General features: G+C 36.7%; 1 protein-coding gene and 1 pseudogene across 3 annotated transcripts in view; one reads left to right on the forward strand and one right to left on the reverse strand.

Annotated features, from left to right (window-relative positions):
* Positions 1 to 13,387, reverse strand: part of RBL1 (RB transcriptional corepressor like 1) — a 52,458-nt gene that overhangs the window by 5,823 nt on the left and 33,248 nt on the right. For 2 of the 3 annotated variants that reach the window (XM_039864289.1, XM_039864290.1), the window contains exons 17-19: positions 12,814 to 12,990; positions 11,291 to 11,362; positions 9,719 to 9,800 (exon numbers count right to left, since the gene is read on the reverse strand). In XM_039864289.1, the coding sequence (XP_039720223.1) occupies positions 9,719 to 9,800; positions 11,291 to 11,362; positions 12,814 to 12,990 (331 nt within the window). Of the gene's footprint in view, positions 1 to 9,718; positions 9,801 to 9,871; positions 10,431 to 11,290; positions 11,363 to 12,813; positions 12,991 to 13,387 lie in introns of those variants that run through there. The other variant, XM_039864291.1, reaches the window with a different exon arrangement.
* LOC120603345 (UPF0711 protein C18orf21 homolog) lies at positions 7,710 to 8,878 on the forward strand (annotated as a pseudogene).

A 13,387-nucleotide genomic window follows, 5' to 3' on the forward strand; every position in this document is an offset into this window, starting at 1 on the left:
AGATATTTGCTAATGATACATCTCATAAAGGGTTAATACCCAAAATTGATAAAGAACTTATACAAGTCAACAACAAAAAAACAAACAATCCAATTAAAAAATGGGCAGAAGACCTGAACAGATACTTCTCCAAAGAAGAAATACAGATGGCTAACAGACATATGAAAAGATGCTCAAGGTCGCTAATCATCAGAGAAACGCAAATTAAAACCACAGTGTCACCTCACACCTGTCAGAATGGCTATCATCAATAAACCAAAAAACAGCAAGTGTTGGCAAGGATGTGGAGAAAAGGGAGCCCTCATACATTTTTGGTGGGATTGCAAATTGGTACAGCCACTATGGAAAACAGTATGAAGGTTTCTCAAAAAATTACAAACGGATATACCTTTTGACCCAGCAACTGCACTTCTGGGTATTTATCCGAAGAAAACCAAAGCAATAATTCATAAAGATCTATGCACTCCAATATTCATAGCAGCACATTTACAATAGCCAACTTATGGAAGTAACCTAAACGCCTATCAACAGATGATTGGATAAAGAAATTATGGTTCATATATACAATGGAATATCACTCAGCCATTAAAAAAATGAAATCTTACCATTTGCAACGACATGGAGGGACCTAGAGGTTATTATGCTGACTGAAATAAGTCAGACAGAGAAAGATAAATACTATATGATTTCACTTAAATGTGGAACAAAAAGAACAAACTAATCAAAAACAGGCTCACAAATATAGTGGACAATTTAGTGATGGACAGAGGGGAGGTTAGGAGGCTGGGAGAATGGGGTGAAGGGTTAAAAAATTACAAATTAGTAGTTGATAGTTGGGCCCGGGGATGGGGAGTATGGCAGAGAGTATGCAGTTAACATTAACATGATGGCTAAGTGGAGGGCCAGGGAAGGGAAGGAGCGATTGGGGGGATCGTTTTATGAACATTATAGATGTCTAACCAATGTACTGTATACTTGAAACTAATTTAAATAAATAAACTTATTAAAAAAAGTCAGCATATGAAAAAAAGTTGTCATTCATAATACACTGGCTTGCAAACAATGAGAACATTGGTAGAAGCATGCTTCTACCTTAGGAAAACCAGAAAACTTAAACGTGGTCCACAGGCCAAGCAGACACAGGGCATCTCCATAGGGATCTCATTCCCAAATTAGATGTCTTTTTCACTCTTGCTATTTTAAAAGCGTCTTAATAAGGGGTAAAAAGCTATATGGTTGAATAAATTGAAGAAACGCTACATATTATATCCTCCTCTTGGAAATTCAAAATACATGTTAGTATATTAAAGTTTGATAAGTTTTGCAGCTGGAAAAAAACACATGTTCACTTGAATTCCATATTTCTCAAACTTTTTATGCACAGTCCCTCTTCCCTGTAACGCATTAAAATCCCAGGAAACACCGTTTCAAGGTATACTGACTTGGTAATAGCTATTGCAGGTTATTCTCATTATACAGATCAATTAAAATTTAATGTCCTCCTTGGATTAGAAACTTCTGAAGGCAGAGACTACAGTCTTCATATTTCCATCATTCCAATTCCAGTTGTTAATATTTACATAAGGCTATACTAAGTTTGAAGGAACTAAACATTTAAAACTCTGGCACCTTGGAGTCTAACTAAACATGATTTTATTTAGCTATGTATTACTATTTTTTTTTTTCATCTCAAATCGGAAAACAGAATGTCAGCTATCTTGTATGCAGAAAAAAGATCTCTACCTTTCAATCTCCTTAAGGCCTCTAGCACTCTGAAATTAAAGGCTTAGTAGGCCTGGTGACTGTATTACCACGTATACATTAGGACATGGAAGTTATGAAAGACTGGGAGAGAGAATGAGATCAAAAGTTTGCCTAACTAGTTCTATAATTGTCACAAATCTGTTTCCTTTCAGAGGGTGGGAGGGACCTGTCTAATTTGAGGCACACAGTATATGTTGATAGGTATTTGTGAAATGAACCAATGAACTATTTAAAATAAAAAAAATTTCAATTACAGTTGACATTCAATTAGTTTTAAATGTACAGCATAGTGGTTAGACATTTATATATCTTAATGAAGTGATCACCTCAGTAAGTCTAATACTCCCCTGACACCATACATAGTTATTACAATATTATTGACTATATTCCCTGCACTGTCATTTCATCCCATGTGGCTATCTTTTCAATATTCGAAGATACTTTTCTTCTGTATAAAACCTACCCTTCCTGTAAGACTGCCTTAAACCACATCATCTTGTATGGCACACAGAGGTTGGAGAAAGAGAATGAAGGCAGGCAGGCTATGAGAAAGTTCCTCTACTCTGGGAAAGGGCTGTGTCTTAGGAGTGAATTACCATGCTGATGAAATGAGCAGCAGAGACTCTAGAAATGAGCTGTAAAGTGGTATTGCTGAGTCCGTGTCCTGTCTTCCTAGAGTTGGTAAGCAGACAGTTATGCAAAGTTTTCCCATTGCCTCCATCACCAAGGAGAAGATCACAATGCAGAACCAGCTACAGCAGAACATGCAGGACTACAAATAATATCAGAATCTTTTCAGGTGTTAAGAAAGGGAGCCATTCTTCTATTATTTAAAAGTTTTCTACAAATGATGCTGTGGTCACTTTCTGTGGTCATGTGGTCAGCAGTTAGAGGATGAGGAGGATCAGAGGGTCTGTGAGGGCAATCTTCAACTGAGTAAACACATGAATAGTCTTGGACTTAATCCCTCATTTCCTGAGCTCTGTAGCCAACTCAAGAGTACTAACAGATTATCTGTCAATACTGTGACCTTTGAAATTCAGACACATATAATTGATTCTTGCTCTCTGCCAAGTCATACCTCAATTGGTGTTTGATAAAGGCTTTATTTAGATAGAAAGCAATTCTCTTAACTTTTGTTTCAGAAGGAAATGCTTTATGGATTTTCTGTGGAAGTAAAACTCTGAGAATCATAGGTAAGGCTAAAGTACTATTGGTACTAACTAAATAACCTTTGATAAAGCAAAGGTTTTTCCAGAGGACTCTCAACATATCAGAACTTGGGGAATTACTCAGGTAAACCAGATACTGGAAGGCTGGTCTTAGTTTTTCCTTTTTTACAATTCTCAGTCTGTGACACTTTGCTCTTGCTATTTTTTTCCCCATCTTTATTGAAATATAATAGACAATTAGTTGCTTGTATTTACATTGTATAATTCAATGAGTTTTTTCCAATTATAGTCGGTATACAATAATATACGTTTCAGTTGTATAGTATAGTGATGAGATCCGCATAACTCTCAAAGTGATCAGCCCACTATATCTAGTACCCCCTTCTCCCTTATTTATTACATTATTAATCATCTTCCCCATGCTACACTCTACATCTCCATGTCTATTCTGCAACTGTTTGTACCTTAATCCCTTCGCCTTTTTTCCTGTTCCCCCAACCGCCCTCCCATCTAGTATCCCTCTAAATATTCTCTTGTTGATTTTGTTCTTTAGCTTCCACATGTATGTGAAATCATGCGATATTTGTCTTTCTCTATCTGACCCATTACATTCAGTGCAATACCCTCTGGGTCCATCAAGGCAATATCTGTTCCATCCCCTTCCTTTTAGTCTGTATGTGTCTTTTAACCTGAAGTGAGTCTCTTGTAGTCAGCACATGTAGGGATCTTGTTTTCTTATCCATTCAGCCACTCTATCTTTTGGTTGGAGCACTTAAAATTCTTTTCTATTTGAGGTACTTGTTGATGGGAACATAGTTATTATCATTCTTTATTCCTGTTTTAGATATATGTTTTTTTCTTCTTAAAGAAGTCCCTCCAACATTTCCTGTAATACTGGCATGGTGACGGTAAGTTCCTTTAGCTTATTTTTGTCTGGGAAGCTCTTTATCTGTCCTTCAACTCTAAATAACAGCTTTGCTGGATAAAGTAGTCTTAGTTGTAGATCCTGTTTTCATCACGTTGAATATTTTCTGCAAGCCCTTCTGTCCTGCATAGTTTCTTTTGAGAAATCAACTGCCAGTCTCATGGGTGTGCCCTTGTAGGTAACTAACTGCTTTTCTTTTGCTGCTTTTAAGATTCTTTGTATTTAACCTTTGGCATTTTAATTATGATGTGTCTTGGTGTGGGCCTTGTTGGGTTCCTGGTTTTGGAGACTCTCTGAGCTTCCTGGGGTTTTATGTCTATTTCCTTCACCAGGTTAGGGAATTTTCCAACATTATTTCTTCGAATAGCTCTTCAATATCTTGTTTTCCTTCAGGTACCCCTATGACAGATATTCTGACCTTTAATAGTGTCCCATAGACTCCTTAAACTATTTTTATAGTCTTGGCTTTTTTTCTTGCCATTCTGATTGTCCTTGGTTTTCTCATTCTCTATATAGGTCATCTGGTCCTCTTCTTTATTCACTTTGTTTATTTCATTTAATATACTTCTCATCTCAGATGTGTTCTTCATTTCTGACCAGTTCCCCCTTTTATAATTTCCATTTCCATTTTTATTTTTTTCTTTGTTGAAGTTCTCACTGAATTCAGCTACACTTCCCATAAGTTCATTGAACATCTTTATAACCAGTGTTTTGAACTCTGCATCTGTTAGATTACTTGACTCCATTATATCTGGATCTCTATTCTGTTCTCTTATATGGTTTCTGTTTTGTCTTCTCATTTTGGCTGCCTTTCTGTGTGTTTCTATGTACTAAGCAAAGCTCCTAAGTCTCGTGTTCTTATTAGTGTAGATTTGTGTAGTAGGTGTCCAGTGGCACAGTCCTAAGAGGGGTTCAGCTGCAGGCCAAATTTAGTCTAAGTCTGTGCCCCTCCAGGGCCACCTGTTAAGATTCAGCAAGCAATCCACAGATGCTGTGCTTATAGCTGCCTCAAAAGGGCACACCAGAAAATGAGGCCAGCTGCCACTAGTGTGAGTCTAGGTGCTGCTCAGCAAGGAGAACCTGACTTGCCCAGGATACACCTGGATGTAGCTTCAGTGGGGCTGGGAGTTGGGAGAGGCAGAGTTTCAGGGAATCCTCCGGGCGGAGCGACCTCTGTTATCAAATACGGAGCAGTTTGATGACGTCTCTGCTATGATGGCGCTGAGTCTGCGCACTGGGACGGGGGAGGGCTCAACAGAGGAACAATGGATACCTCCAGCAGTTCTGTACAGAGCGAGTCTTGCCTTGGTCCTCACTCTGACAACTTAGTGTTCCCTGGCAAGTCCCTGGTGCTCCCTGCACAGCCGAAGCAACACTGGTGCTCATAAGGAGCGGTTCTGTCACTGCAAGAGTCCACTCGCAGACGCGGCCCCTTTAAGAGGTGTCTGCTCCTGCCGCTGCAGCTGCCACAGCCTCTGTCCCAGCCTCTGTCCCACTTAGCCTTTTGGGACCATGCGGCCTTGCGTCTTCATCTCGTCCTACCTTCTGCCATTGCAGAGTGATTTCTTAGTTTTCGCCCTAGTTGTATGGCTTGTTCATCTAGATCCCAGGTGATTTTTCCTTGCTGCTGCTTATTTCCATCATAACTTTGATTTGGTCGTCAGAGGGATGAATAGAGCCTCTATCATCTATGCCATTTTTTCCCCGCCCCTCTCCAGGCTCTGCTCCTGCTACTCTTCATGCCTTGTCTCTGACTTCTCAGATTTCCAAGGGCTCCAATTCTTGCCTCATTCCTTCCAGTTGAGAAGTCCTCTCTAGTACCTCTATAACGCTAACTATATGGGATGTGAAGCGGCAGATGTCCAGGCTCCAAGCCTTCTCCCGTCTCCTGAGAGTGATAACTTCCTAGAGATTTCTTAACTGTTCCAACTGCCAAAGGACTCTAAATTAGAATATTGCTTGGTTATACTGTTTCAGATTCTAGTCACACTGAATTTTTTCTTTCTAGATTTATAGTACCTCTGGGTATGAAGGTATCTGATTAGGCTAAATTTCCCTACTTAGAGCCAACAGTTGAGAAATGAAAAGGACATGTTTCCTATTTCAGCCACTATAAGTTAATTTCCATATCTCATCATAGAAATTATAATTTTAAAGCAACCCAATGTCAAGACACGTGATTCTCCTTGTGTGATGAACTATTATGGTTTCATAATTTTCCTTACGGCTCCCAGGAATGTCTTTTTCAGATTATCATATAACACTGTTAAGCAATTAAAATGTGATTTTATATAAACTACCAGTGAATGAGATAAACCCCTAGGAGAATGTAGATATTATCTACAGAGCTCTGGAGAGACATGCTGAATTTTTTTAGTTTGGATCTTTAACTTCAAAAATTTCAAAGATATAAATTGAAAGTGTGAAAGAAGGCAAATTATCCTACGGTTGTAGGTCTCTCCAACAACTGCAATCATAATACACAGTTAATTTTATATCTCAGGACAATACATTTGCATCCAAGGGAACAGTCATTTCTCAGGGAACCAGGTTTCAGAAGTTGGGCACACTCAAATTGGGATGCACATATTGATGAAGCCCATCCATCACCTGCAGAAGAGCTGCTCAAATGACTGATGCTGCTTTCATTGCACATACTATCACTAGTCTTCAGATTAAGAAAAGGCAAATATTGTGATTCTTACCACTTAAAAATGGAGAAAGTAAAGAAGCAAAATTATTTTAAGATGAAAGGAAGACCAGAATTTATTATAAAATCAAAGGATCAGGTTGAGATATGATGGGCTTGACCAGCACAGTGGCACTTCCCTGGAGAGGGCATTTTGTATTTATTTTATATTTCTCTTACCACACCCTCTCTCATTCTTTTTGCTCCTCACAATAACTGTGCAGTAAATATTTCCGACTGGCTTTCTAATTGAGAGGGCAATGTTATTCAGCTCTAGTTATGCAAAAGCTACTGACCACAGACCAATTTAAAACTTCAGTGGTTTTAGACCATTTCAGTGATATTTTGACAGTTTCTTGTGAACTCTAGAAGGCATCACTATAATCTAAAAGCAAGCAAAAATGTGCTCTGCTAATATGGTTGTCTATCTGGTGACTGTAAAATATATATAATGTGAAATAAAATCACCTATAATTACCAATATGCAGTTATCAATTTTATACATCTTGTATGAAAATAGAATTTTTGTCTGAGGCAATGTGCTTTAATTTTTTTTTGGTATGTGTGTGACCTAGTTTTCAACATTTAAAGAATTTTAAGCAAAGAATACGGTCTTAGACAAATTAGCTTAAAAAAAAGCAAAAAACCCCCCCCAAAACCAAACAAACTTAAAGATCCATACTCATTAACAAAATATAATAAAGTTTATATTGCTTATAAACAAACCAACATATACTACTTACTGAGACCTTACTATGAGCAGGCTTTGTGTTAACCACATGCTATTCCTGAGACCATTATCACTGGATACTCTCCCTGCTCTGTCCCATCACCAGTATATAGGATCTTAAGAATGGTTTTTTGTTCGCCTGTTAATAAGTATCTAATCAATAAATGTATAAATAAAAATTTGATCCGAAACCTTTAAGTTGTAGAGAGTAGCTAACTGTCACTCATCTCAAACTACATTGGTAGACAATGTATCAGAAAGAAACCCTGACTTATACTCAAACTTACTTATACTCAAACTTCACTGGTCCTTATAGCCCAGACAGTTGCTGGCAGTTACTTTGTTTCTCATAGAGTACATTGTTTCCCACCTAACCTCTGATGCCTGCTTTCGTAGGGACAGAAGAACCACCCAGGACAGATGAGCAACATGTGTAACAAAAGTAAAGGGGTTTTGGGGGGTGGGGGTGGTTTGAGGGAGAATAAGGTTTACTGTCTTATATATTTCTCATCGTCTAGAAAAGACTCAGGAGTAATATATTTATACAAAAAGAACTGTGCTTGGCCTATGTATCCTTAAATAGGATCAGATTCTAGGCCACTATTATTAAAGAATTTTTTGATAAGATCTTAAAAGTTCAGATCCTAGTAGACACCATAACGATCATGGATATTTGTATAATTAAAAAAAAATGTCTTTGACTTAGACAATTTTCTCTAGGGATCAAAGATTAAGCTACAATGATTTCCTCACAAAGCTGTATATAACTGGAAACAATCTAAATGTACCACATTTAATAACATATACACACATATATATACATTAAATAATAATAAGATGAGACAAGGAAAGGAGAGGGGCAGGAGAAGCAATTTCACAACTTATCAACATGTGACTACTGAAAATCTGATTTTCTTTCTTTGAAAAAAAATTACCAGTGCCTTTTTTTTTTTCCTGGGCCTTAGTGGTGTGGGGACGCCAGTGGTGATAAGGCAGAAGCACTACGTTGAAGCTGTGGTATAGAAACCGCAAGATAGCCGCCTGGGCCAGGCCCACTATCTCTTATACTAAAAGCACTTTTGAAGGAACATGTCCACACTGTTTCCAGTTGCTGGTTCTGGATAACTCTCGAGTGTACCTCAAACCCAAGCCCAAACTGACACCCAAAATACAGAAACTTCTTAACTGAGAAGCAAGAAATTATACAGTTTTAAAGAAGCAATTGTGGAAAAATACAAAGACTCCAAAATTGTATTGTTTATTACTTGTAAAACATGCAACAAAACAGTTAAACATCATGGTAAAAGCAGAAGCTTTCTATCAGCACTGAAGAGCAATCCTACCACTCCTATGAGTAAACTCAGCCTGAAGGCACCAGAGAGACTCTTAAGTTCTACAACCTAAATCATGACATGTCTCATTCCAAAGGCAAGAAGAGCCCAGTATTGATTTTCAGAACACTAACATCTGGACAGTCAACACTCACTCAAAGAATGCTAACAAAGAAAGAAACACTTCTCTCAACTAAAAATGTTGCTTAGAGTAAATCCCAAAAGAATCCAAAAGTGGACATGAGAAATTTCTTATCTTCTTTGTAAAGGATGGATAATAAAAATAAGAAATGTTTAATGCAATTTCTGAAACTAGAGGTAGGAAAAAAAAAATTACTAGTGCCTCAAGTCTTAGCATGATAGTAGCAACAGGATAGCAACCTTGTCAGTGGTGGCAGAATACCTATATACTTTTTAATAAAAAGGACATTTCCTTAATTGTCTCCCCAGGCAGATCACTGACAGCTATCTTACTTTCCCTGTTATTCAGATTTTTAGTATTCTCCACAATCCATGGGGGATATGTTCTAAGACCTCCAGTGGATGTCTGAAACCACGGGTAGTACTAAACCCTATATATACTGTTTATCCTATACATACATACCCATGATAAAGTTTAATTTATAAATTAAGCACAGTAAGACATTAACAAGAATAATTAATAATAAAATAGAATAATTCTAACTATATACTATAATAGAAGTTATGAATGTGGTCTCTTTCAAAATATCTGGAATTTTCTACTTAGTATTTTCAGACTGCAGTTGACTATGGGTAACTGAAATCAAGGAAAGCAAAACTGTGGATAAAGCGGAGACTCGTGGATTTTAAAAATTTAAGTGCTTTTTATGTGTTTTAATAATATGTATAAGTAGAAAACTTCTAAAATATAATTAACAGAGGACAAATTAATGGTTTCAATACATAACCTCTTTGGAGGAGGCACATGACCCACACTTATCTCAAACTTATTTGTTTCTTCCCAAAACACATATGCATTATCCATCCCACCTACATCACTGATTCGATATTGTCTGACATCCACTGTATTATATAGAATTTAATCGAAGATGGATTACATATAGATTGTTAAATTGGGCAACTTACCAGAATCTGTCATTTCAAAATCACCATTTATTTTTTTACTGTAAGCCACAATTTCTTTTCTCAACAGTACACTTCTATAGACCTATAGGTCGGAGGGGAAAAAAGGACTGCTGAGTCACAAAGAGGCACAGATTAAGCAAAACCAAAATGAGAAGAACAAAATATAAAGCCAATTAAAAAGTACTTGTCTGTAAGGGTGATAATCAAGGGCAAGATGTTATTAGTTTGGTAAATATCTAAGAAGAGAAAATACTGACGTAGAGCCTACACCTAACATATGCCATTATGGTAGTTTACAAAATAGAAGAATTGAGTAAGTAGCAACTAAACACTGATGAGCAGGTTTTGCCAAATAAAAGTAACTTTGAAGATCTGACTTTGTTCCTTCTTTTAATACCTTACCAGAGAATCATTTGCTTTCACTGGGGCTTGTTTTCCTGCTCCCATCCCATTCCCATCTGCTTTTGGATGGCCACATGAAAATCTGTCCCCTCCCTGCCCCTAAACTCTTTCCTACCTCCAAGACAGCTGATAGGCATGATCCATTCCCTCTCTTCTATGCATATTAGTAATGAGAAGATATTTAGGAAGCTCTTGCTTGGCCCATTTTTGACACACACTAACTTTACCTTAATGATCTTTAGGGACAATCTGGACCTCTCTAGGTTCTGTTCCTGAGGGATTTTTCTGACGAGTCCCAGAAATTCCCAGCCTGTCACAAGATATAACAAATACTTGTACTTGGCTTTTCTAATATCTCTATATCACTCACAGTGTATTTGGGAGCTTAAGTAAAGAAGTGAAACTATTTGTGGGGCTCTCTTAGAAGGTGGTATCACTACCAGTACTCTAGCCTGGGAGATCTGAGCCACTATACCTCTCTCCCTGTCTAAGATGGCAGGCAGATCACTGGGGCCAGAGAAGGGGCCATTATGCTCCCTTAGAGCAGAGCAACCAGGCTCTTGAAAGGCCAAAGTCTTAAGGTAATCTAGCTCTGTGTTCTTCAGCTACAAAAATAATATGGAACTAACAGTCATTAATGTTTACTATATGCCAGGCCACTACATGAATACTTTATATTTCCTTGACTGAAAAGTTGTACAAGATTCTTAACAATGGCTATGCTAACATAATCAGAAATGCTTGACATCTATTAAAAGAGACAAACACTAAGATTCTTAGAAGATGGCCAAACAAACTGATTTAAGTTAATAAGTCCTCAAATTTCAATGGATTTCAACATCCTCAGAGAATTAAATCTCATACAATTAAAAAATATTATTTTACATATATTTTTCATTAAATTTTCTAGTGAAAAATGTTCCCACTCAACAAATGAACAAATGGAGGAGGAGAACATTTAAGAAGTATATGCAGATATACAGATAAGTCAGAACAGCAATTTCCTGGCTTCTACTAAGATTGTCTCTTAAATTTAATGATATCTGTTAAACCAAAAAATATAAAATATAGTAAAACTATAAAAAAAGTTTACCTTTTATATGACTTGTCATTAGAGAAATAGCACAAATCTAATTTTGGACAGACAAGAAGAAAAATAATATAACTCACATGACTATTAGCTTGGGGTTGATTCCTGTAACTTTTCATTATTTCTTGAAAGGTTCTTTCTTCTTTTGTTACCTAAGGAAAAGAATACTGCATTTATCAAATGCTCCTAAAAGAAAAATGGTTCTGGACAAAAACTTCAATTATAGGCTGGCACTGAGAACAGTCTTGCAGAAAGCCATTGACCCCAAGCCAGTCCATGACTAAAAACCATTACCATTTATGATTTTTACTACCTTTAACGTTCAAGCTTTGTGGCCTGTGGGGACTCAGCAAACAGTTTCATTAATCAAAAGCACTGAGATTGCTATGGTATAACTCTCTTGAAAATACATTTCTTTATAAAGAGAATTATAAAAGAAAACTCAGATCTGCTGAATCTCCTAGAGTAACCAGTTTTATTAGTTTTTAAGTACTTACTTGAAAGTAAATTAACTACATCCTAAAGGATAGAAAATGTGGTGATTCACAATAAAAATGAGCAGTTATTATAGAATTAGGCTTTTAACATTTCAGAACAAACTGTATGGTTTCTAATGTTTGGATAGAGAAGTCACAGTGGTGGCCAAAAGGAAGAAAATGGATTAGTAACCCATAAGGAATGCCTTCTGGCCTATGCGTTATAAAATTTACTTAAATTACTCCTTTCCTTTGCTTCACTGTCCATTAGCACTAAACCCGTTTCCCATAATGCTGAGCTAGAAATGGCAAAGTCTGAACTCCAATAGTTCTCTGGAAAACACAAATGATTAGTTAATAACATTTATTAACACCTATTTTGCACAGAGATTTTAGATTTTGTGAGAGGGGTGTCACAAAGTAATGTGAAAATGTCCTCTGTATCAAAAAGCTTAATTTGGTTTTAACTATGTACATCTTCTAAGACTGCCAGTTTGGCCAACATGGTCAAGACCAAGGTTACAGATGATTGTTTCAGATGCATCGGGTTTTTAAAAACAAGTGAAATATGCTATTTTATGACTTAAAACATATTGTAGCAACTAGAAAGTAAAATGCTCTTCTGAAGTGGCGCAATAAATTGCTGGAAAGCAATATGTTATAGAAACGATTTTACACCAGATTATGATTCAGGAAGTCCTAGGTTGCCACTTATTGTATAACTCTGGCCAAGTTACTTTCACTTCTGGGCCTCGTTACTCACCTACAATGCTACGACATAATGATCGTATTATTTTAAAGTGACACCAGAATAGAGGTGTCACAGAAGTAGGGGTGGAAATGGTGTCACATTAATAGTGGAGAGAGCCACTTACTTACTACAAATAAACTCTAAGACCTTTCCCAACTTCTTTACGACCAATGTGTTCTTATGAAGTGAGAAAGCTGATTATTATAAAATTAAATGGAGAATCCAAAGAATAGATGTGGTAGCTGGAATTTACTAATGGTGGGCACTGTTAGCTTATAACACTTAAGGCAAACTGACGATTAAGTGCAACAGATTTTCACTTGATGCTTCAAATATAGGCAACTAGGGTAAAGAGCTCCCCCAATTTATACATTACCTTTGCCATGATGTAAAAAGCACAAAGGAGGAGCTGATCCAAATGTCTGTCTTTCATAAGATCAGGGCAGTGAACTAAAGTGAATTCAAAACACGTCCATATCTTCCTTCGTAACTCATTTGAAACATCCAGTTTTAAACATAAATCACGTAAGCGTACACTTGCCAAATGATACACCTAAGATGGAAGATAGCACATTGATGCAAAAAAGCAAGTAAAAATAATTTCTCAAATTTATGTCTTATGATGAACATAATAATAGACTTTGAGGCCAAGATTAACAAAATTTCTATTCTATATAGTACTAGTTAACTGCTATAGCAGAAGAATGTAGGTTAAAGCAAAATTCTCTTTGGAAAACTACCTTAAAATTTTTTTGAAAAGATGTCATCTAATACTCTATGCTGCCATCTAGGTAAAGTGAGAAACAGTAAAATGCAAAATTCATCTGCATCCTGACCACTATGAACACAAAATTTTTCAAGCATTCAAGTCTTTACCTTTTTTTTTTTTGTTCAGGTAAAATTGCTAGAAAACCTAAAATGTCAGAAAATAGAGAACTAAAATATTTGAC

Source organism: Pteropus medius, unplaced genomic scaffold, assembly GCF_902729225.1.
Source record: "Pteropus medius unplaced genomic scaffold, Ma_sr-lr_union100, whole genome shotgun sequence".
Lineage (NCBI taxonomy): Eukaryota > Metazoa > Chordata > Mammalia > Chiroptera > Pteropodidae > Pteropus > Pteropus medius.